The 25,941-nt window shown below is 36.1% G+C and overlaps 1 protein-coding gene across 3 annotated transcripts in view; it reads left to right on the forward strand.

The window, feature by feature from the left end:
• MPP7 (MAGUK p55 scaffold protein 7) overlaps nucleotides 1-25,941 on the forward strand; it is a 152,767-nt gene that overhangs the window by 109,221 nt on the left and 17,605 nt on the right. For 2 of the 3 annotated variants that reach the window (XM_069859439.1, XM_069859438.1), the window contains 6 exons: nucleotides 5,942-6,023; nucleotides 6,919-7,004; nucleotides 8,800-8,874; nucleotides 9,487-9,683; nucleotides 10,196-10,260; nucleotides 20,577-20,615. In XM_069859439.1, the coding sequence (XP_069715540.1) occupies nucleotides 5,942-6,023; nucleotides 6,919-7,004; nucleotides 8,800-8,874; nucleotides 9,487-9,683; nucleotides 10,196-10,260; nucleotides 20,577-20,615 (544 nt within the window). The remainder of the gene's footprint in view (nucleotides 1-5,941; nucleotides 6,024-6,918; nucleotides 7,005-8,799; nucleotides 8,875-9,486; nucleotides 9,684-10,195; nucleotides 10,261-20,576; nucleotides 20,616-25,941) is intronic. The other variant, XM_069859440.1, reaches the window with a different exon arrangement.

Raw genomic sequence — 25,941 nt, forward strand, 5'->3', positions numbered from 1 at the left:
CATTCACTCCAATGGGATACTAAACACTTCAAGGTGCCTGTTGTGACATAGTTTCCCTTGGTAGGCAGCTCAGCCCCACCCAGCTGCTCACTCATTTTCCCCAGTGGGATAGGAGATAGAGAAGGATAAAAGTAAGAAAACTTTTGGGTTAAGGCAATAAGAATTTAATAGGTAAAGCAAAAATTGTAGGCAACCAAAGCAAAATGAGGAATTCATTCACTACTTCCCAGCCATCCCCATGAAAGCAGGACTCCATCATGCTTTATCATGGTGACTTGGAAGACAAATGCCGTCCAAGTGTCCCTACTGCTCTTCTTTCCCCAGCTTCTATTGCTGAGCATGACATCATATGGTAAGGGATATCCCTTTGGTCATTTGGGGTCAGCTGTCCTGACTGTATCCCCTCCCAGCTTCATGGGCACCCCTAGCCTCCTCACTGGTGGTGTGAGAAGCAGAAAAGTCCTTGATGTTGTGTAAACACTGCTCAGCAATAACAAAAATATCCCTGTATTATCAACACTGTTTTAGTCACAAATCCAAACCATAGCACCATAAAAGCTACTATGAATAAAAGTTAAATCTATTTCTGCCAAAGCTAATGCAGTCTCCTAAAAGATATATTCAACTTAGTACAACTGTTATGCTAAGGAGGTAGCAAATAAGAGTGTTTTTTATTAGAACTTGCTTTTACTAGACAGATCACAGCCATGGAAAATATGTGTATTAAAAAAAGGTGAGCTAAGTCTGTCTTCAGTTTGTCAAGACTGTTTAGTGTAATTACCAAGGTGAAAATAGCCTTATAATGGAATCTGTGACAGACCTATTACTAGGAAGAGGCAAAGGGCAGGAGCTAATTGCAGCCTGCAGTTCCTTGTCCTTGTAAACCCCCCACTCTCAGTAGAGTCAAACTCTTCACAGCAGTGAAGAAGTCACCGGTCAAAGTCTGACTTACATTTGCATAGTTATATCAGGATTCTTCCTGCTGAACTTGAGATTGGAGGTACCACACAATATCTTTTCTGGGATGGAGGTTGTCTTGTTTCTTGACTTGAAGATACTGAGCACTTTGAACTTTACTTTCACCTCAGATACACCATCATTCTCTATTTGTATGGAAACAGTAGAGACTGTTTCTCTGCAAAATAGTAAGCTCTCCATTAGCTGCACACCCTGAAAGTTCTTGAATTGGATAGCTCCTTTGGATGACTTTCAGCAGTACTCTCTATGAAGGAAATTAGGCACTCCCTTAACTTAATTTGGAATAAGCATTGGGACCTGGTGTCTTGTTTTCCAGCCTAAATGATTCTATGAATCTGAAATGTCTAGTGGCCATTTTTGTATAAAACTGCACCACACTTTCTCTTATACTTGTTCATGCTTTTCTACGAGTTAAGCACCTCACCAGTGTTCTTAGTCAGTGTTAATCATATTAATGAAGCCTGAGTTCCCAGGAGTAATCATCTCAAAAAAGGCAGAAGCACATGTTTTGTGGGAAAGACTTCCGTTTGCCAGATTTTATCAATACAGAAGTCAGTGCTGAACTTTTCTCCATTTTTTTTTAATAAATGATTTAAACTTTTTGTTAATCCTTCCACAGGTTGTTCTTTTTTCCTAAATGTTCTGTATTACCAAATGCCGTACTAGCAGTGTCTCACTCAGGAGAGGTGAGATTATGTTAGAAGGTTTTATCTGAACAAAGTTATTTAGAATATCTCTCAACCTTACGTAAACAGTAGAAGAAACATCTCTTTTCACAGACAGTCCGAAATTTGCCTGGCTATAGTTAGGCTTTTCATCAGATTTTTTAGAGGGTTTTTACTTATGCCTACCTCTCCAGGGCTTTTTTAGCCGCTGCCATGTGCCTGGTTAGTATTCAAGATATCTGAGATGTACAACCACTCTACTAGGACTTTAGTTGCTGACCTTTCACTACTTTCAGCTCCCAAATTATATTCCAAGTTTGTTACAGCTGTCATGCAGTTGTTCTGAATGGGATGCTTCTTCGTGTTAAGTTGATTGCTTCTTTGTCATACAGATTAATTGAACATGAATTTAGCTATTTGAAAATTAATGTCTGTGCTGTGTGTATGGTCAAGAGAAAAACAGGAACCTCCAGAGAATGAACCTTGCTGTCTAATTAAGATGCCCACCTTGATGAAAGGATCATTCATTCTCCAGAGTGGCCCATTTCTTTCCACGAACTGTAGTAGGAGCCCAGACACCTAGCCTGAACTAGATACCTGATTTGCATAGCTAAACTTGGGTGAAGTGAATTGCAGTGATTTAAGAGTCGTTTACATGTTCTGCTGATGCAGATTCTACAGCTCTTCCTTGCCTCACTCTGAATTCCCATAGCCTGGTTCTTACTATCAAATGAACCGAACTATTTTAGAGGTGGGATTAATTTGGGTGTAGGGTCAGCTTTAGTGTGCATAGTCTACATGTAAATGGACATCGACTTTTAAATAACTCTTCAGTATAAGGTAGGTAACTGATATTTTATTTGCATTTTCAATAGAGAATGAATTAAAATAGGACTTATTTAAGTACATATTTACATTCAACATCTGCATGTACTTTTGTTTTACAGAAAGGTATGCAAAAATATTACTGATATTTCAAACTCTCTTATTAGTAATTTACTTTACAGGCTAGTCTGTCTTTCTCTCTTTTAAAATAAAGACTTATACTGTTTGTATTCTGGAACCAGCAGATAAAACCCCAAATGATGCTCACCAATCAGTGTTACTACATTAAAAATGAAAAAAAAAACCCCAAAATGTAACCCAAAAAAACAGTGAAGGACCCTTGCTGAAGGAGCTTGTATTATTTTTAGTGCTTTTGCGTAGTATACCTTTACACATTTTCTCAGTCTGATCACCATATGGCTCCCAAACTCCTTATTTTTCCCTTTAAAAGTATTTTAAACTGAGCTGTGCTGTTACATCTGTATATGTCTCATTTAGGGTAACTTACACTTTTGGCTAGCAACACCGAAAATATTTTCCAGCTCTCAAGGTCCAGTCTAACCTTCTTCCATTTTTAAAGCTCTAAATGAGGAGCTGCGCTGCACATGTAACTGAAAGTACTGGAGCTGAACATCTCATAAGGAGAAATCCTTGCCAGATTATATATACCTCATAGTTTAAGCAGGGCTGGAAGCAGTACAAGAGAAGCTGCTTTTTTGGAAAATCAACTCTTCGGGTTTTCCAAAAGAAATTCACTTGTATTTGATTTCTTTTTAAGTATTCTAAATGGGGAAGGGGAATTTAAGGAACCCATTTTTTTTCTTTGTGCATTATAGATACAGCAACACCACATAAACTCAAATAATGCTTTTCATGGGTCTGCCCAATCATTTTGAGTTTGCCATAAAGGAGTTACTGACAGTGAGCTAACCTGGGTCAAATAATTTCCCTGTAAATTTGATATTTCTGATGATAATTCCATGTAATTCCATATTACCTCTTATCTTTTCGGGAACATCTTTGATATCGGCATTAGGAATTAATTTTGTGCCAGCACATTGGTAGTGATAATCACATAAGCATGAAGTGACCGTTCCACTTGAGCAAGAGCCTTATCATTACTTCCAGAGGCCAACTGGGTCAATACTGTGGCTTTTGATTGCATCCAGGTTTTTCCTAGGATCTGTCTGAAAACAAGGCAAAGAGAAATACCCATTTTCAGATATGAGCATTAGACCCTGGGGTAGCAGGGGATTGCAGTGAAAGGCTGTCAGTCATTTCTTGCCTTTTGCGTTCAGTGGCAATTAATAGTGTTGACTTCTAGGTAAAAGCAAAGCCTTTTCCATTCAAGGCTTTTTCCTTGATTAATTAGGAGAGCCTCTGTTTTATGTGGGCAATACACTGGAAATATCATGTATTTATGTTTGGATTTAGCATTCTGATGCTTCCTTTTTCTTCTGAAGATATCTGTTAGAAACAGTCGTTGTACTTTGTACTTTTGTACTTTGTAACTTTCAAGGTATTAATAATAAACTTCACCTTGTGATTACCAGATCAGAACTTAATATGGAGATATAGGCTGGAGAGAGCAATGATGTATTTAATATTCTTAATGGTATAAAATTCTTTTTGCACAGAAGTCTAATCATGACTTTTGAAAGTGAAATTAGCTGCAGCTAAATCTTTATCTTTTTGAAACTCTCAGACACATTTGAAACCGTAATATAAACAAATGTGTCCTGATCTAATTACAACACGTAAGAATAAGTCTGGTAAACTGCAGAATTACTTTGCTTATGGATAGAATGTCATACTAATAAATTTAAGATGTAAAATAAAATGCACAAACACAGCACATTTTCTTGTGGAGTGCTGTCTACTGTAAAAGTTTCAGCCAAAGAGACTATTGTGTGGTAATTCTTTTATTCTTTTTATTCTTTTCTTTATCTGCAATAAATGCAGCTTGCATATACTAAAATATAAATTAATCTCCTATTTTTGCCTTGTGCTGTATTTCCATCTTAGAGGCAGAGGGAAAGGGAAACAAGTTTATTTACAGTCGGTAACATCATTAACTGTAGTAAAATGTCACCTGCGTTATTTACTTGCACATATTTCAGCTTCACATCCATGAAACATTGAAGTAGTGATAAACATGATGTTCACATTTAATCTAAACAAATATAGAAAGCTAGCTGTAAAGACAATTTCATTATTCAAGAAATTCTATTAAGTACTTCTGCACCTTGCTTCAAGCATACCACTTCTCTGATGGAAAGAAATCTTAACCACTGTCTTATGCTCAGAGTTACAGTACTGTACATTCTCCAATCCAAAATACAGAGATTTTCAGAAAACTTACTTGCCTGCCAGAGTCCTAATCATCTCTATTGATTAACAGAGTTAGAGCTAATGCAGGTAACTAATTACATTGGCACGGCAAAGTAATCATATGCAGATACAAAGCTGTTGGCCAGGAGGTAGTTTTCTGTGTTATTTTTAAAACAGTGGATCAAATGACCTTTTTGAGAGGTGATTATACAGTACAACTTACCTAGCTAAAATCATCCTTGCTATTGTGTGGATTCTGCCTTCCAGAGCAGGGCCAGCATTTCTCCCTGCCTCGCTCCTTCCCATCTGTCTGTAAAGGTGAGCAGTGCAGCTTAGGCAGCATCTTGGTGCTCTGCTGCCCTTCCCTTCTTACCAGTCACTCCTCCTGCCTGCTGCTTCCCCATCACCTTAAGCCTCTTTTCAGCGCACCCTTGCAGTTCTGGTTACAAATGCATTTTTCTCATGTAGACAACTGTTCACTGGAACTTTAACTCCATGATGTCATATTACCTAAATGTCTCACTGCTGTGTTTGTGTAATGTATGAAAACAGTCATGACTAACTCAGGAAATGTTCCCTTCCTCTGCATTTCTGTCCCTTGCGTATACCAGGTGAGCTCTGATGTGCAGGGGCATGTCTCAAATTGGTGTTTATTTATTGGTAACATTGTAAAGCAAGACTATGATTGGTAGTGATAATCACATAAGTGTGTGCCCAGACAGTTCTGAGTGTCAAGTGCAACTATTACGAACACGGATAAAATTTTTGTACCCACAGTATGTAACGTGGCCTGTTTTAATGCAGGAAAACAACTTATCAATTCTTAGTAACAGTTTAGTACAATTTTAGCAGCAGACTTAAATAAGGTATGCTAGAGTTAACAGTTTGAAAAGTAAACTTCTTATTTCATTGGTCAAAACTGCATGTCAGTTCTGAATGGAAAAGTAGTCACTTTATTAGGATGGTAATAAAGCAACATATTTTATATATTCTTTACGTGAACAAGGATCATTTCTGGCTTATTCACTCATTGACATGATGTCAACTTTTAGCAGTAAGCCTTCTTTCTAGTGTCATGAATTAAAATTATGGTAAGATGGTAAGATTAACCAAATAACTTTTTTTTTTTTTTTCCTCCAAAGGGAGCTACTATTAAAAGGGATGAACATACCGGTGCAATTGTGGTGGCCAGGATAATGCGTGGAGGAGCCGCAGACAGAAGTGGTAAGGTGTTGCTGTTTTCTGCCTGCCATTCAAGTTTCAGAACTGGGAAAACAGATGAGATAAAATGGGAGCATTTTGTACACCTGAACTATGTCACTGTCACAAACAAAAGTATTTGGTGTTTGAACAGCTTTCCAATTTACTTGTAACCAGGTTTCTTTGAGTTAGCAGATACGGGGGAGATTGAGATATATCATGGCTTGCTTCCAGTTGAAGACATTCATCTAGAAATGATAAGATATGCCAATATTACAACCTGCTAATGGAATGACTCAAAATGGCTGCATTATTTTACATGTTGGTATGTCCATTTGGAGTTTCAGTTGGTAATTCTTAAAATACCAGCATATCCTTTATTGCCATTGTTTAGTTTGGGATGCTCAAAGTGTGAAAGAGCTCAAGCAAGAGGTCCTGAGTTATACTCTAAAGGGCCTCTTTTCATTGAAGAGAATCAAGGACATCTGTGTTTCACACTTAGATGGGGTAATGGAGTAAATCTAGATATATATTGTTAAATTAGGAAGCATTTGTGTCACAAATTAGCACTCAGAGCCTAAGTGATCTTTGCAGTGCTTGCAGCTGTGTAGCAATAAGAAAACAGTAGGAGTAGAAAAAGAATTGGCACAGACATTTTTCAAACATCTGTATAAAAGTCTGGAAAAGTCATAGAGAAATGGTACTAATTTTCAGGAGGGAGGAAGGAAAAGAGGTGAGTAAACCAACCATCTCAATTTTATCTGTGAGAACAGTAGCTGTTTTTCTGTTCACCATATTTTCCTGCTTTTAAGTTGGAGCTTAAAGTGGATGAACAAAGGAGAGAAAAAAGCTGAATGTTAATGGCATTTTTTGTTTAATATACACCTACCATTTAACAGCTCCTCTTTGCCTTTCGTAGGTCTTATTCATGTTGGTGATGAACTGAGGGAAGTCAATGGGATTCCTGTAGATGGTAAAAAACCTGAAGAAGTAATACAGATTTTGGTAAACACTCAACATTTTAAAATTAATTTGGGGGATCAAGAAAATGTAGACTTAGGATTTCTGGTGTATTTCTTAGGAAAAAAAATTCTACAATAATGCTTTTTCTTCCAGTGCCATTATTTACAAACCTCTATTTCCCTTCTCTTAATGATTTTCCATGCATTACATATATATGCAATTATGGATTACTTGTTAATGACGGTAACATGGCTATAAATGTGTTGCAGAATGTTGCAGACCTCAATGTATAATCTACAGTTTTTAAGGCATGCAATGATCTGTTGAATTCAAACTATTTTAAACTTATTAATTACTAATGTGTTAACTCCATGTGTATTCATAATACATGTACTTGATAGGCTAAACTAACCGGTATATTAACATTATATTTAATATTGATTTTCACTATATAGCCATATATATGCTTATGTTTGCAGTCCTCTAAACTACACAATCTCTAAAGCTAGCTTCATTACTCACTTATGGAACACTATTGCAAATAAAGTAATTTAGATGTTTTCAGAAATATTTAATATTTTTAAAGCAAAGAAACCAGTGAGGGTCACAACAAGTCTTTATGTTCATGGTATAGCCATTTTTATGTACATAAATACCTTGCTGTCCTGCTGAGTGTCTGTCTCACAGTTTTGGTTCAATAACAGAGGTGATTGCTTAATTTCAAATGTATAGCCTGCTGATATTTATACTTGCTTTATGGTTTTGTGTTCCCTACAGAAACTTATTTTCCTGCAGAAATTAATATTTTAAAATCTCTAGAAACACAATAGCAATAGGAGAAGTGTGAACAACTTCCCCATTTACCTCCTCAAGGTATAATATAAACATCAAAAGCTAGTTAAAGCTTGTTTCAAAAGTAACAGAATTATTGATTCCAGTCCTACGGCTGGTGAAATAAGAACTTGGCTGCTGCTTGTCAAACAGTGAGCTCTTGGATCGCAGACATGCCAGCAGAACTATGTCTCTCTTGGTAGTGGACAGGCCTGTTTCCATTTTGCTTAAGTCGTTGGCTGTCTGTTGCTCTCTGCTAGTTATATGAAACTTGTCAGCTGCATGCAATAGTAGCAGAGGCTCCAGCTGATTAGCACTTCCTTCAATACCAAAATGTCACTGAGGCAGTGGGAATATATTGTGGTTAATAAGTAAAACACAGCCAGACACACTTTAAGTGGGAAACAGGGAAAGATGAACAGATGAGGTGGTTGATGATGGCTAACTTGTTTTAAGATTTATTGTGGAGGGCTTTTTTTCCATTTAGTACACGTAGTCTATTAAAAAATGTTTTTCTTTCCTAGTTTCTTAAAGTTGCCAAAAGAATAAATCCCCCTGATAGTTTTATATGATAAATATGGCACAAACCTGTTTGAATTTTTCTATCATTTTTTCTTTAAAAATGAAATATTGGATTTTTCCAGGGATGTCCAAACCATGCCAGAAGTCCAGCAGTTGCTTCTAATATGCATACATTTTAGCTGTAGCATTTGTTCCTGCTTTCAGTGCTGAAGTGGGACCCCTGAAACATGCAGGTCTCAGTTTTTAACAGTCCATCTGCCTACCGGTGAAGCAAATAAAACTGAGTGTTTTAAGTGGGTATTGTAATCTTTGCAATGCAAAGTTTGATAGTAAAGCTGTCAAACTCCATGGATCATGCCTGGGAGAAGATAGATTCATCATGTTTGAGTATTTTTTAATTTTGATTTCTTTTCCCTCTAAGATTTCTTTGAAATATACAACTTAATTCTTATTCCCTTTTTTATTTTTTTCAAATGTTCACCAGGCCCAGTCTCAAGGAGCAATTACATTTAAAATTATACCTAGTGTGAAGGAAGAAGTGCCAGTGAAGGAAGGCAAGGTAGGCAAGACTATTTCAGAAGCTGTTGCCCTAACTGTTATGCTGAGGTTATATATTGTTTGCTTGGATTGCAGAAGCAAGAAGGTGATTTATGCCTCTGGACTCAGTTTTTCTAATGTGACAATGTGTGATGTACTGTACACTAAAATACTGACATGCTGGATTTACAAGTGATTGTAACATGTTCTTAAGCTCTAACTCTGCAGCTGTGAAGTTGACTTCGTAATCTTCAGTTGTCTGCGAGGACTTGGCGTGCTTCCAAGGACTCATTTTCTTCCATCGTACACTGGTAGAAGACACTTGATAGTACCTTGGTTCAAAAGTGTCTTCTATTCTGTTCCCCATATGGGCACACTCTTTACTTGTAAAGTCCTTTTTACCTTGGATCACAGAACCTTTACTACATTGGGATTGTGGTTTCAGAAGCAATGTATTTAACATTCCCATGTGAAATTCTAATGTTAGATGTCCTTAAGGATGTTTTACAGTTGTCAATGTTTATTGCTTTACAATATCTAGTTCCATGGTTTTGAACAGTAAAGGCAAAAAAGAGAGATGTATTTGGATTAGGTTCAATATTTTGATTCAAAGATAAAACATGGTTTCTTTCAGATGTTTATCAGAGCCCTGTTTGACTATGACCCTAATGAGGATAAAGCAATTCCTTGTAAAGAAGCTGGACTTGCTTTCAGAAGAGGAGATATCCTTCAGATCATGAGCCAGGATGATGCAACCTGGTGGCAGGCCAAACACGAAGGTGATGCCAATCCCAGAGCAGGCTTGATCCCTTCAAAGCATTTCCAGGAGAGGTGAGCATAGTTTCATTGTTTTTTGTAGTAAGAGAAGACACTTATTTGCAGAGTTGTTAATTTAGTATGGTTGTTATATGTAATGCTCTTAAATTACATGATTATGATAAACCTGCATTTGCAGCAACACAACTGAACTTGGAAAACTGTTGCTGAAATACTTTGGATTTCCTTATTTGTCTGGCCAGAATTAGTAATGACAAAAACTGATAGGATAATACTGATCCAGATTGAAAGAAAAAACATATGGAAAATAGCACATCAGTATCTGTATTGACACTGATGTACTCTGCAGGAATAAACTGCAGCAGGTTTTGCAGAGTGTACAAAAATTTGAGGCCGAGGATTTAGTTTTTTAGATTGTAAATAGATTGCATTGTTTTAAGTTCATTTCTTATAAAATCTTCTGGATATTTAGCAATAGTCTCCTGTTGTTAAGTGTTTATTAATCCCAAACTTACAGTGAAAACTGAAGAGTTTGTGTCTTTACCCTACCACCTCCCATTTTATAGGAGATTTGCACTACGAAGACCAGAAGTGCAGATTCAGCCACTGAAAATTTCCAACAGAAAATCATGTAAGTTTGTTAACCTGGAATAGAAATCATCCTCCTGATCACTAACCTTATAAAACAGCAGTTTGTTTCAGCCCTATGACTTGGGATGGGTTTCTCCTGGGCACAACAGTTTCTTGATCACATTGTATGAGTAGGAAAATAAATATAAGAGCTGAAATTAAAAGCTTTAGAAGCACCTATCAATTTTTCTCAACCCTCTGACTTTGGTTTTGAAGTACCAAACCCAATTAATGTTTTGATATGTAATATTTCAAAGATTGAAGAGTGTTCTTTTCCTGTTGAAATTGTACAAATTTGGCTCAACAGTTTATATAATTTGGACTGCATGAATACAGTGAACTTTACACTGAGATAAAAGGTCGGATAGTCTCCCCTTCTTTCCTCCATATAGTTGGTTATTTTTTGTATCCTATGAAGGAGCACAAATTTTTAAAAGTCAGGACATTCAGTTCTTTGACAGGCTTTCACAGAACTACTTATTGTTTTCTTAAACACATTCATTCTTAATAGTGTCTGCTTTTAAATACAGTATTGCACAATATAAGAAGAATAAGCTCTAACAAAGCACATACATTGAAACAAATATTTTCTTTCCACTGGAATTTATATCAACATCTGTTTTAAGTATTATTGCATATTTTACTTGACCTGTTATTTCTTTCAGTTGCACAGACTCATAACAAAGTGAGTACAATGTAAGAAACTATCACGCTTCAGTAGGGTCTAAACCTTAAATACAAATGTGTTTGTGAGTTCTACCAGAAATATTCAGAAAGTGGTCTGAAATTTCCAACCATCTTTCATTCTGTAATGTTAAAACCAAAAGTATGTATGCTATGGCAAGCAGTGGATGCTGGCACACTAAGTGCAAAACTAAATGCTTTTAACTCTAAAACTTCTCACCAAGGTTTCTGTTGCAATTTTCCTAACTCCTTACTATGCCTTTTGTATTCTGAAGTTTGGCAATTGTTGTTAGTTTTCTATTAATCTGTATTTTCGATCTTTCATTCCATTTTGCTATTTGATTGTGTTCCCTAATGCTATTGTTAACTTCAAAGCCCTTGATTAGCTTTGTAATTACAACAACAGACTATAGGACTACACTATAACTTTTCTGATTTACATAGATCTTAGAAATCAAGAGGAGCTGCTCCAGCTTGTAGTAAATCTGCTGGTTTTCTAGGTTCTAGGTCAAGTATCTCTGCCCCAGTTTTGGAAAAGTGTCTGATCCCAGGGCATAGCTAATTCTCTCTGTCCACTGTGCTTGAATCTGGATAATACCCTCAACAAGAGCCTTCAATTAATGTGGCACAGGTGCTGTTGAAGAGCTAAATCACCTGCTGCAGCAAAACTGCATCATTCCTTTTGTAATCGATTGCATCTTTTTAGTGACCTTCAAGTGAAAGGTTTTACAAGATGCATCTCACCTTTCCCAATAGGCAGCCTGAGCTTGATTGGCAAATGCCAAAATTACAACTCAATCCACAGTATGACATCTACTATTGTTATTTCTGTTATCTCCACTGGCTTTGCCTTACTTGGCTTAAACAAGGGAGCAAAGCTCCTACCTCTCTCCGCTTTCCTTTAAAATGTGACAGAGCCTTAGGGTCAAGCAGTATGCTTCTTATCGTTCTCTTTCAGACTTTCTTTAAACAAAACAAAGTCCAGTTAAATACTATCTAGAGGGCAGTGGTGCCTTGTGAAGGAGGAAAGACTATAACGTAGGTTTGAAATTTTCTGTCTTCCCCATTTCTTAGGTCAATCTGCTGCTACAGCTGCCAGATTTCCAGGGAAAGAGGGGAAGTCCATCTCTTTATTGAAAGACTGAACATGTTTTAGTGCCAGGAGGGAATTCAGTTCCTTCATAGAGGAGGCAGAATTCTGCTATAGGAAAAATGTTGTGACTAGGATGTTGCTTGAGTTGCTTACAGGAAAACCTTCTGTTTGCTTGGCTTTTCAAGAAGATTCCATGTAAGCTGAGAAACTCCACACCCTTGTGATCTTTCTAAAATTGGGCAGTTTTTTCATGTTACCAAGTGTGGCAGAGAAGCTGTGAGATGTGGAGGCCATGTCTGTATTTGTGCAGAGCAATCACCTTGCCAAAATTGGGAAATGCTGGAATCATGCATTGCTCAGCTGAATGGACATCATGCTGCCAGTATGGGAAGCATGTGAGGGAGTTGACATAGAGAACAAAAAATTGGAAAGAACTGCTGGGTCTGATTTTTTTAGCCCTTTTTCTGTAATGTGGGGTATGGCCCACTGATTATTGTCCTTTAAAGTTTTTATTTAACAATTTTCCATGTAAGGAGATGGGCAATGGGTAGTGCTTGATTTCGTCTGATTGTTTTTCATCCTGTACTACAGGCCTTTACCTTGATACGGTATTCCTCAATGTTTAGAAGGGCAATTGTGTGGGGAAAATGATGTTCTGTGTTCTTCCTGAACTAGCTGCTTGCTATTGCAGTTGATCCCATCCAATCGTATGATCTGAATTTCCCTAGCATTTTGGAGGGAAAGGGCAGTTTGCCAGCTGATATTCTTACAGCTTCCCAAAGAGGAAAACTTGTTGACTTCAACAGAGCTGCTAATAAAAGTCCCTTTCCTGACAGGACTGGGAGTTGCACTAGGAAGCTTTCTTGAGACATGGTAAGTAGCACTGGATGTCGGACTGCTCTGTTCAGTCAACTCATTCCACAGATCCCATGCTTTGTAGCAAGGAAGAAACTTGGGTACGTGCTATTGCTTTTAATAAGGAGAATGAAGGAGAAATATTCTATTATCTTGGAAACCTAGAAAATGTGAGCTAGCACTGGTTTCTTAGGTGGGCTTACAGTGTCGTAGTATCCTTTTACTTGAAAATAAATCTAAAAATTACTCAAAATTGTGTAACATATGAGAAGAATCCTACAACTTCTTTTCTTGACTCTCTTCTCAAGACTGTTCTAGAGCTGGGAAGGACTGTTGTATTTATTTATTAAAGGAACTTTCTGAAACATAGTCAATAACTGTATTCACATTAACTTAAACATCCACCAGGATCCGCTTTGATAATTATGTTTTGGATCCTGAGAGGAGCTAGGTTGAATTATTCCTAGGAAGCCTTCTATTTCCAATTTTGAATTTTTTTATACTTTTCAGCATGGCAATGCATGTTGTTGATCTGTTGATCAAAAAAAGTTGTTAATCTGTACACATATTTGTGTATCATAAATTTGGAAGCAAAAAAGTGGACTTTCTTGGTGTTGCTGACTATGCTTGTATATATGCACATGTCAAGGAAAAGGAGTAGAGAATACTTTCCAAAGATTTTTTTTAAGGAAGAATTATTTGCACTGAAAACAGCAGAAGCCCAACATAATTCTAAACTCTTTAAAGGGTCCTTTCATCATGGAAAGACATATTCTTAGTTTCACTTTAATGGCTATGTCACCTTGTTTTACTATGTTTATGTGTAAGGTGAATATAAGTAAAAGTAAATACTTGTGAAATCTTTGTGGAAGATATACATATGCCTCTTCCATAATTTTCTCGAAAGAGATAAGAGAATTTTTATCACATTGCACCACTTAAAGTGAAAAACCTTTTAACATGTTTACAGTGGAGGAGGGACAAAAGATTGTACATTCCATATTAAAAGGTAAGTGAAATCACCTTCATTAGAAAATGGAGAGGATGCATAGTGTGATAGGATCTAGGCTGAAGTAGCAGGAAATTCATAACATAGATGGACCCTGCCCTGGCAAGAGATGATTTTACATTGAGAGGAAGACCCAGAACAAGGATTAAAGAGATAGAGGGGAAGGCATGGAAGTGAAATTTCATATTGAGGGTGAAGAAAAGAGAAAGTATTGCAGTGGAAGAACAGATGGAGGAAATTTGCCCATAAATGCCCATTAGGCAAAACCCTGGAGAGACTGGGCTTTGAAATTATTAAAGTAACTCAATTAACAGTATTATGCAAGAATGTTACTGTAGTTAATGTTTGCACTATAGTTCAGTTGTTTCTTGATTCCATTTAAATCAAACACTAACATATTTGGGTATTCTTCAAGATTTTGAAATAGTGAATAAAAAAATTGCTAATATAAACTCTGACCAGGGGGTGGTGGTGTGTTTTTTATTGGTAGGAAACCTCAGTAAGTTCAACATTAATAACTGATAAGTTTTAAAAGTATGAGATAAGGGGCAGTTAGATGTGCCGACCTGTTGACAAGATTGGTAGTGTTACTTCCAAGGCTCTGAGCTAGTGCAGAAATGATGGAGGGATACCAAATCTCTCAAGCATTTTCTGCATTTATCTCTGTATTTAACAGTGATGACTGTGTATTGCTTATGCATTAGTATTATGGGAAAAATATATTGGGGAAAAATGATAAGAAAAAATAGCAGAGAAAAGGAAACAGAAAAATGGAATGAAAGTAAAGGAATAGAGATGCATGAGGTGGTGTGAGTAGGCCTAACCCCCTACTTGCTGGGAGAGTGAACATGCAGGATATCTGATGTGGGATGTGAGGGAGCTCTGTGGGGCACGGAGGGAGGTACAGTGCATCTGCCTGGCTGCATGCAGTCAGCTTCGGTGTGTCTGAGCTTGTGAGCTATGGCTCATGCCAGCTTTACAGAAACCTGCTTACTTGGTATTACTCAATAATATTTAACAACATTCATGGCTTTAAGAGGTGATCGTAGCTTGAGCGCAATTTGTAGCCAGAATTGCCTCTGTGAGTTCTCCTGTCACTGCATCCTGGATAATTAGGAGTGATGTGAGACTCTGCACAGAGAAGAATTCGTTTGTTTAATAGTTCCCAGTCTGTTAACTTGAATACAAGGGCTACTCATGGTCTGACTGTGATAGTCACTGCCACAAACATGGTCATTCTTCCATTCGTAGCTTGCTTTAATTTGTAAATAAAACACTGATCGCCTTTTTTATTTAAGGGAAAAAAAAGAAATAAATATATTTGACTAACAACCAAATAACTTGCTGTACTGCAGGAATTATAAACTGCAATAATCAGCCAAGACATTATATTCATGCAGCTTAATTTTACTTTCACAGTGGTTACTGTGTTTATTCTTATGTTATACATGTGTTGTCTCTGGTATGAAAATTACTGGTAACTTTATATTTTACACTAGTGTAGCCTGTGACTTCTGTTAACTTCTGCAGTGCATGCATATGTGTATAATCGTACCCTGTGTGTATAGTTATATGTAAATGTGTATATGTATGTGGCATATAGGACAGAGCTGTCCGGAGATGTCTTTTCATTGAAAATACATTCGTTCTATATATTTAATGCCGAATATAAATACTTACTGTGGCAAAGCCATCATCATATAGTTTTTCTAGGGCTTAAAGCCTGTTTTACTTTCAATTTTGATTTACCATAGGTGATTGGCATTGTATGAGCAAGAGGAAATATTTAACTGCAGCCAAATGGTGTTCATTCAAACAGGATGTAACCTAGTTTATCCACAGATGAGTGTCTTGTGAATTGAAGATTGTGTTCTGCCAACAAAAGAATTTTAAACAGGCTAAAAGAATGAATGCTTTGTACCGCTTGTATTTGAAGACCAAACATTTAGGATAAATGTATAGTAGGACCCTTTTGCTTGTTATAATTGCTGCACAGTCTTAACTCTGCCTTTCTTCTCAGTATTTTTCTATGTCCTTCTTTGAAACTTGATTGCCCACCTGCAGGTAGTTATGAGTAAAAACAAAAAATCAACTAGACCTATAGAATTAAATTAGCACATTAGCATATTTTTTCAGAATTGGCCTCTCCTTACAAATATTAACTTCCTACTACCACAGAGAAATTAAGGAAGCCTGAAGCTGGATGGCATTTGAGTCAAGGTCACATGAGGCAGAAGTGGAAACGGATCTCAGACTCTTGCTCTGTCCTTCACCACAAGATACTCCTTCATTTTTCAAGTTATCTTGGTAGAGATGCTGTTATCTGATAGTGTCGAGAGGCATAAATTAGATCACCTTATATTTCGTATAGCATGAACGTATATGTATCGTTCGATCTACAAAACCCTATAGGATAAAAAATCTGCAGAAAAATATGGGTGTTGATTGCTATGTGGAGCTGTTCATCACTAGAAAATCAGGAGTGTTTAATATATTTGTTCTTATGCAGATTATTCTATGTCACAATTTCTTGCTTAGTGAAGTGAAATAGAATGTAAGGGATAATCCTACTTGCTTGTTCTAAGAAACTACAACAGTGCTGTTGAATCTAACATTAGACTGAGAAACATTTAAATAAGATTCTTTGAAGGAAAGATTGTTGAAAGAAACTCAGCAAAAGTTAAAGCTTCTAATCTGGTGCTGCAGTGTTGCAGAGTTGAGAAAGTTCCTGGAATTGCCCTGGTTTTGAGCTTCATAAGTAGTATAATTTAAGTGAGGCCCCCGCAGATATCTAAGTATATTCAAGTTAAAATACATACAGAAATACAGTGTATGTGATACTGGTTTGTGTAGTTAAAGTTTAGCATATTGGCTACACTGAAATCTTTCTAAAATGAATAAAAACACTTAATTCCTAAGCTTCCATTGTGTTTGTGTTTCCTGTTTCTGCTTTGTTGTTGTTTCTTGAGCCTGTTTCATGACTATTTTCTCTATTACTTCCTCTCCCTTCTTAGCACACTACATTTATTTGACTGTATTTCTTCTTTTCTCAGTGTTTTTTTTGCTCCATGTTGCCTTATGGGTTTAGGGTTAGGATTTTTTTTTGTTCATTGCTTTTATTTTGCTGCTTCCCATCAGATTTTCTCTTCTTTGCTCTCCGTCTTCTTCTGGTCTCTTATTTCTTCTGTTCAGATAAACACTATCTATTTCCTTTCTAGCCCCTCTTTGATTTAGTAAAACTATATTGGCCTGAGAAGATCTACTCCAATTTTCCATGTCTCTAAACTTTGAGACTTCAGGCATGTATCTGCACGTATCTGCTGCGTGCATACAACTGCTTCATACACACAGAGCTGTGTTAGTTAGTGGTGAATCACAATAGTAACCTCTGACTTTACTAGTGACAGGCAATAGTCCCAGTAAAATTCCTGGTAAAGTTCAAATTGGGATCTACACGATGATTTTCATAGTTGCATGAAGCTATGAAGAACCACTTGTTTCCTACATCTTTTTATTAGAGGGTGTTATGTTCAACCTTAGGTGTAGCCCAAGAAAGCCAAGAGCAGTGTTAAGGAAGATTTTTAACAAAACACTAAAAGCTCAAACCTTCTCCACTTTGTTGGCATTAAACCTCAGCTTGTCGATATTTGGCATGAAGTATCTGGCATCAGCTGGCTCACTTGGGAATCCTAACATCTTTAATTTATAGCACAAATGGGTAAGACTGTTCCCTTTCCTAGCAGGGGTAGCCCAGAAGCCTGTGTTCCCTTCAGCTGTTCTCAGCTGTGCTGCTGTAACTCCCACGCTTGCAGGTATCCTCTGAAGGTCTATAGTCAGGATTGAGTGAGTGTATACTTGTGTGTACATACAGACCTCTTCTTCTCCTGGTCCAGTCTTTCATGCTTATAGATGAGGAACTGTCTGTTGCCAATGATAAAATACCAAATAGAATATTTCAAAATGCACAGTCACTAGTTAAGTGAAATAGCTTTGTTGAATTCAGGAGACTTTTTATATGTATTTACATGAACTGGTTTTGAGCATTAGTGAGCTTTTTGAGGAGATGTATTTGTGACATGTTGAAAGTCATGGAAAGAAATACAGAAAAACTTGCCATACGTATCGGGAAGTGTAAGAGGTTTCTCAGCACAGAGGAGGAGAAAGAAATTTTATGTCGAAGCCAGCCTGCCATGCTCAGTCCGTCTTTAGGGCATTTGTCACTTCAAGAATTGAGAGCTTTTAAGGTCAGGAGAGTAAAAAGGATGCAGTTCTATCACTCTCAACCCACAAAACTGTTGGCACTCTTTTAAGGCACCAGATGTGGTCAATGAAGCAGTGCTCACCTTAGAGGAATTTCCAGCCTACTAAAACCATAAGGTCACCTCAAATGTAGAAATAATCTTTAAATAGGATTCAGAGAAGTCATCCAAATTCATTTTTTAAAACATAAGTCCTCAGGAAAAAGGTATGAAGAAATTATTCTGAAAACACTATTCTTCCCCTGGCAGAAATGACCTCTTGTATCCATTTCATGGCATGAAATGGGAAAAGCTCTTTTATGTAATCAAATAGGCAGGAGAGTTCTGACCTTACCTTTGTTTGATACATCAGTTACACATGAAAGATTTTAAAATATCTCTTTAATTTATTCACATTTTGAAGAAAATAATGCTTCATGGAAATACTTTGAAATATTTATATATTAGGCATGTTTATCCAGATTCCAAAGGAAATTTGAATGATACTTAGATTGTAAAATCTCTGTATAAATCTGGGTCTTAGAATATAACATTTCCGTGAACAAAAATTCATTGTATATGTTGCTTTTCTGTAGAAGCCCAAAGATGATTGTATGATTTTCACTGTCAAGGAGGAAAAATTTATTGGTTTATAATAGATAAGCAGAAAGTCTTAAGTAAACCATTTTATTAGGGTAATGTCAGAGAAAAAAATCACAGAGTATATAAATTGTTTCAGCAGTTTTTCAGCTACAACTATAGATACACCAAAAAAAAAAAGCCCACAAAAAAGCCCTCTCCAAAACCCAGCTTTGAGGGCAGTAACAGCAGTTACTCTAAGTGCAGAAAAATAGAGATCACGTTCATGGTAGCGATTCTTAGAAATTCTAGGTTAAGGCTTGATTAAATGGAATTAACAAACTGTACCTTTAGTATCAAAAAGATCTTCCTTGACAACTGAGCAAGGTCATTTCTACCAAATGAATAGTGGAAGATTCTCATATAGGAAATGTAAAGCGCATGTTGTATTTCAGTGTCTTTTTGCATCCTTTTCTAACTGACTGTATTTAAATATTTAAGTTAAACTTAGTGCTGGTATGTTGTTGTATGCCTCAATATAATAGGTGCTATCAAGAGGATTTTAGAGTAGCTTGCAGAGCTAAATTTTTTCCTACTTATGAAGTATTAAACAATAATACTTTGTTTTTTTGGCTGTTCTAAGATGAGGAAGCGATTGAGTGTGGTAGGTGCATTTTTCTTCTTCGATTTAACTTTTCTTTCTTAAGTTATGTTTTCACTCCACTTAATGATTTCCTTTCCTATTTTTCCTTTGTGCTTCTCAGAGGAAATTGAAGGTACATGTACAAAAGTTTCCCTGCATAGCCCAATAATTTTATTTAGAGAACATGTGTTTAGAGTTAAATTGAATACAGTCCAATGTTTCTAAAAGATGTTATACATACAATGCTTTTATATTGCTACCAAATACACTGAATAAATATATTTTTTTAGGTAGATAAAAATACCAGAATATTCCTGGTTACTTCATATAAACATCAATAATTTGAACTATTGTTTTACACTGCTTTCTCTACTCCTCTTGAACTTTTGGAAGATATGTCTAGAACAATAGCGCCATAAAATAAAATGAGTAAAACTTGGGTGGGCTGGGTTGGAAAGAGATTGTTCTGACTTAGTTACATGGCCATGAGAGGTCTTGCATTTCTAATTAATGCTGATGAAGTGTATCTCTGAGATGGTAGAAAGTTCATCTATGTAGTATTATCCTTACTGAGTGTAGCCAGTTGCTGTTTTGCATGCAGCATATGTTGAAGTAATAGCAGCTGATCTCTTGTAATTTTTTTTTTAACTTGAGAGGCCTTTGTTTATAAAGGCATTAGAAATTGTAGCTCATATTTTTGATCAAAGGGCCTCTGGCATGTAAAAATATACATTATAGCTATTTTGTATCAAATGAGAGGATGTGTTTTTGATCAAAAACCTTTCTGTCTAATCCAGTGAGCCAAAACTTAAAGCTAAAGTCTGATAATGTATAATTTACGAAAAAAGCTTGATTTATATCAAATACATTTTCCTTTCTTTTAAGTGGTATCATATTTTCTATTAACTGATAAAGTGTGAATAATACAGTGTTAGAATTCTTTTCAGAATGTTTGCTGTCATCACAATTTTTGCTTGAAAAGGTAAAAAGATCAGTTTGCATGCAGCAGAATTCCAGAATACTTCCAGCTGCAATATAGAGCAATAAACGTTGGTTTATGTTTTTAAGAAAATAGCTTACGGAAGGCTTTTTAATGCTATGCTTTATACAGTTGTCATTTTTAAAGTAATTTCTTCTGTATTTTTTTGCTGGGCTTCTAACTATTCTGCTTTATTTCTTGGCTCTTATCTGTATGCTTTTACCCTTCGTCCAGAAGATGCTGAATCTGCTGGTCACAACAGTGGATCCTATCTAGGTGAGCAATTGGTTACAAAAGACAATTTCTTCCTTTTTTTTCAGCTTCTTTCTCCTGGAACTACTGTGTCCACTTTGCTTTTGGGGGTAATATGCATATAAATGTCCTTACTTTGCATGAAAAAAAGCATGAATATTAAGATTTGAAAAATGGCTCATTGGATTTGACATAAAGGGTTTATGTAGTGTATGTCTTTATCAGGTTAAACCAAAATACTGGTTTGGTTTTTAAGTCAAAATAAAAAATACATATAAATTTGGGAAAAATACTGACTTCTAAAGTACATTAAATATGCAATGTGTTTAATGAAACAAAATGGTTACTATGTTGTGAAAACTTTGACTCAGTCTTTGAAAACATGTTTTCAAGATTTTTATCTAAGTTTTCCCTACACTTTCTTTCTTTGTACATGTATGTCTAACAACTTTGGGAAGATTCAGCAACAGTACAGAGCAAACTTGCAGGCATTGTTTCGTTTTCCATGTTACAAAATAAGTCATAATAACTCAATAGCTTAGATTTAGTTTTAAAGCTTGTCTGAGCTCTCTGTATCATTGCGGGGAGAGGGGAAGAGGAGGGGAAGGAGTCCTTTGGCTTCAGCTTCAAGATTCCAAATTTCAAACAGAAGTAACATTTAAAAAAGGTGAATATTCCATGATATGTTTCAACTTTTTAATTTCTGCCATTTTAAAAGCTATGTAAAAATATTTATTCAACTGTCCAGAATTGCTGGCTGGAGCAGAGTGGCAACTAGCTGTTTTCCCAAGGCTTTTATCCCTATACTACAAGAACAGTGGGAAGAAACAAAAACTTGTCAGAGTGCTTTAGTGCATCCAAACGATTGGGCTCACTGAAATACCCTAGACCAGTACTGTAAATTAGAGATGGTTTTCATATTGCACTATACTGTTTTTAAATGTGGTATATAAACTACATCAGGAACACACAAACTATATAATTGAAAGAACTTTGACTTCTTTCTGAAACCTTAGTGTGGTATAATTTCATTGTGTCTTTGTGGAACTAACAGTCATCTGATCATGCTGAAAATAAACTTCTTACTATTGTGAGTTAATAAACTAAATTGATGTTGAATTGTAATTGTATTGAGAGTATGCATGGAAAATGATACTTTGGATGAGATTCCAGATGAACTGCATTTTCTTTATCAAATCTTCTTACTGAAACAGAAAAGACCTCCTCTTTCACACCATTTTTTCTTTCTATATGCAAATAGAGATTGCATGAATACTCAAGATCAGACTATCATGGTTTAGCAATCAGATCTTACTGCATTGATGCTTTATTTGAGAATGAAGGTGGCAAAACAAAATTCACCTTGGTTCTGTAGCCCTTTCACTGAAACACTTTGATCTACAGTTACAAAAAAGGCTCCATCATCTAAGAGGGAGATGTCTTACAGAAGAAGCTACTGTTGTCCCAGACAGAAAGAATAAAAAATCAAGATGGAGTGTAGTTTATTTCGGCAAAACTTTACAAAAATTATTGGAGAACCACTGTACAGCGCATCCAATGGATTATCTCTCAAGAGTTTCCACACATTGGAGTGCCAGAGATGGTACCTTTGCCTTCTCATGCTGAGTGTGTGCTGTTGGAAGTGAAATGTCAGAGATGAGAGCTGGAAGACAGAACAAAAGGGAAAAAATAGGACTTGTCTAAGATTAGGATCATTTTTTTTGGTAAAAACACAACTATGTTCACTGGTTGTGAATGGCTAGCTATTTTGTTTGGGAATTTGGTTCTTTGGAGTTTTTTCCTAAGAATCACCCATGAAAAATTATCCTCTTAAGATCAAGCAGGTAGGCTTTTGAAAGATGATGTTATCATTCCTTCGTATATGCTGACATGTAATTCAAACTGTCTCATGCACTCCAGTGTCATCTTGTTTCACAAAACATTAGGAGCCCAGTCCTATTCAGACACATTTAGGGTTGCTTTTCTCCTAAATAATCTTTCAGCTGGACAAATGCCACTGCCTAGCACGTAGTAATTTGAACAAAACTTGCTGTCCAGCTAAAGGGGGGACACAAAACTTTTACCTGTGTGCTGTGTGAGATATAAAACTCTGGTAGTCTGTAAGGTAAAGGAGTCCTGAGGAGAGACACTTTATAAACACTCTGTTACAGCCATGGGAGCGAAGACCATATCTAACTGCTACAATCCACCTTTCTGCTTAGGAGGACCTTCTTTGTTTTTCCGTAATCTGAGTATATTCTTTCAATCCCAAGGGTATATAAGGCCTTCAGATACTTTTTTCCTGGCTGTTGCTTACTTGAAAAGTGGGAAAACAAATATGTCTGATTTTTGAAAATAAGTTATTCTGAAGGTCCACCTGTGTTTTGCAATACTGGTTTTTGGAATGAATCCTGAGTGTCTCAGTTTTTCTGAATGAGCATGTTCTTTAAAGATGGTAGATATTTATAACACTCCTTGATTACTAAGTAACTAAGAATTTCTAGGCAATTATAACACAAACTCTTGATAAAACTAAACCTACAACATTGCCACTAAAGAGTTCGGGTCACACCAACAAGTTCAGTGTGTTTTAGTGGCACCCAATTAAATGCCTATCTGTACATTGTAACCTGTTATCAGAACAAGAGAATCTGAATGAGTGTAACTGTTGATGAAGGAGTTATACTCATGCATATGAGCAGTTAGTATGAGATAAGTTGAAGTATGGTCAATCATGCATGTGCCCGAATTCTTGAGGCAGTTTTCAAAGTATGGGTACCCCAGTTACTTCCTAAAAAACCAAAATGACTAATCATGTTTCATGCTGCTTTTGATAATATGTAATCGCATCAAGTTAACCACAACAATTCTAGTATCAATTAATGAATTTGCAGTCAATTTGATGGGTCATTATGGGTTTAGAGCTGTGTGTTTGTTGGTATTTCAATCTTTGAACCGGGATATTCTCTACATCTGGTCCTCTCTGAAAGGAAATGTACTTTAGACATGCATGAGGTGGTCATGAAGAGCAACAGAAGAGACAGCTCTCAGAAAACAGAATGTCTGTACCATCTGGAGTCAGGTCTTTTATGTCCAAGTTTCTGCCACTATTAATTCGAACCGTCCCGTCTAAAGTGATTCTGATAAATTTCATTATTTTTTTTACCAAATTCTAATATTTAAGTCACAGTACAGTATTGAATGTTTCTGCAGTAATTTCCTGAGGAATTGCAGGGGAGAATGTTAGGAGTTTGCCTTTGCCAAGCTTAATTTCTAGTTACATTGCTTGAACCTTTATGAACATACAGTAAATATAATCTGTTTACTATTCTCAGTTTTGTCTTAAAAATCCAGACATAATCTAAATTTTTATTAACCCTGTCTAAATGTGCAAGCTGGGAATCAGTCCAGAAGCAAGCAGAGTTAAGAAGTCTGCTCTGCGTTTGTGCAGTTCCTGTGTAACAATAGAAATACACGGTTTATGCCAGGATAAAAAAACCTCAGTATTTTAGGGGGGCTGAGGGGGAGAATCCAGAAATATGTAGTAAAATATTGTATTCATAGAAACGTAGATAATGGTCATGGTACCAAACTTGCTTTTGTCAGTAATATGAATACAAAAAATACTTGTAAATGTCTTTATAATTAAACGGCATTTGTTCACTCTAAATTATGCAAGACTTGACCCAGTTCAGTGAAGAATATGCATAGTTTAAACACATACTTAAGCACATTTTTTAGTGAATGAAAGTGAACAAAACCATATCTAAATGCTTTATAACATTCTGGGGCCTTACTGGTGAGTTTATGAAGCATAGCTGAATCCAAATGAGAATATTTCCTGTTAGTGTAATGTGTCTGAATTTGAGAAATTACTTTTCTGCACTCCTGAACATATTTGGATTTAAATTCACACAACATACTGCAATATTTTGTTCTATTATTTAGAATTATATTGCTAAATCCAAAGAAGTACAGCTTTTACCATCAGCATCACCTAAAAAATATTTTGGGTGAGACAGGTTCATGCATTGCCTGTTCTCAGTTTGGATTTCTGTTTGAGGTCCAAGTGGATTTTTCTAGGTAACTGCAAAGATGATGTTCTGAGATCACCAAATGTGTATTGCTAGTGGTTAAAATATTAACCACACTTTTCTTCCAGGATTGCTTTCATTCTTTTTCTTAAAGAAGCAAGTGGGTTCTCTTGCATTATTGTTGGTCTTTAATTAAGTTTGTTAGTAGTGTCTTAGGGTTTTTGTTTCATGTTGAGAAGTGTTAATAAGGTGTGGAGGCATTTGTAGTTCAAGAACATTTGTTCTTCATATTTTCTTCCCAACAACTGTTCTTATTTCACCAAACCTTTACATTCCAGCAGTACTTTATGGGTTTGCATGTTCCGTAGGCTTCTGGTCATGTAGCTGAAACCAATGAGCTGGTGCAAGCTTCTTACTGTTCAGAATTTTATGTTGCTTTAGTAACAGAATTTTCCCCTTTTATTTTATAGTCTGCATACTTGGCAACTAAGGTTAATCTCTGCTGATATCCATATTGCACAGGCAGTATAGCCTGCAGCTCTTTTAATATTCATTGAGGTTTATACTATCAAATATTCTGAGCAGGCAATTCTTTTTCTCTTTGTTCTTTATAGGCATTTACTTTTACTTAATCGTCTCATAGGAACTTCATTTTACTATTGCCTGTCAGTATTGGTCTTGTTTTTTCTGTAGTGACGTTCACTATATTTTTAATAATGTATCATGAATTTAAATATATGAAGGTTTTTTCATCCTTCCTAAACTGAAAATATGCAAGCATTAGCAGAATTCTTTTAGTTTATTAATAAATGGTTTTATTCCTTGCAACGTATGATATTGTTGCACTTCAGCTTGATCTTTTTGCACAGTCATAGCTGCCCGACATATAATGCAATTATAAATGCAGAGTTAAATAGAAGATATGTATTAACCGTTCTTCATAAAATAGCTTCTGAAGGTCGTAGTAAAGTTAAGCCACGTATGTGAGAATATATAATGGCATATGTGAGAGGCAGAGAATCATGTTTCCAGGAATGCAGTAGCAGTGTCATAAAAATGTTGGATATGTTTGAAACAGCCTCATCCTTTCTTTCTGTACTGTACATTTTTCTTGGGTTTGAAAGCTGCTTAATCTTGAGTTTCTCTATAGGGCTATTCAGATATGCTTTGAAGAGCACTTGAAATAACTTTCAAATTGATAGTAGTCTTAAAGTGGCAAAGCAATCAATGATCACAGATTTTTAATATTCATTAGTTTTACAGAGTGTCATCACCAGCACACGGCAAAGAAATTGGCCATACTGGAAATCTCCAGT

Source organism: Phaenicophaeus curvirostris, chromosome 6 (genome assembly GCF_032191515.1).
Source record: "Phaenicophaeus curvirostris isolate KB17595 chromosome 6, BPBGC_Pcur_1.0, whole genome shotgun sequence".
In the NCBI taxonomy this organism is placed as follows: domain Eukaryota; kingdom Metazoa; phylum Chordata; class Aves; order Cuculiformes; family Cuculidae; genus Phaenicophaeus; species Phaenicophaeus curvirostris.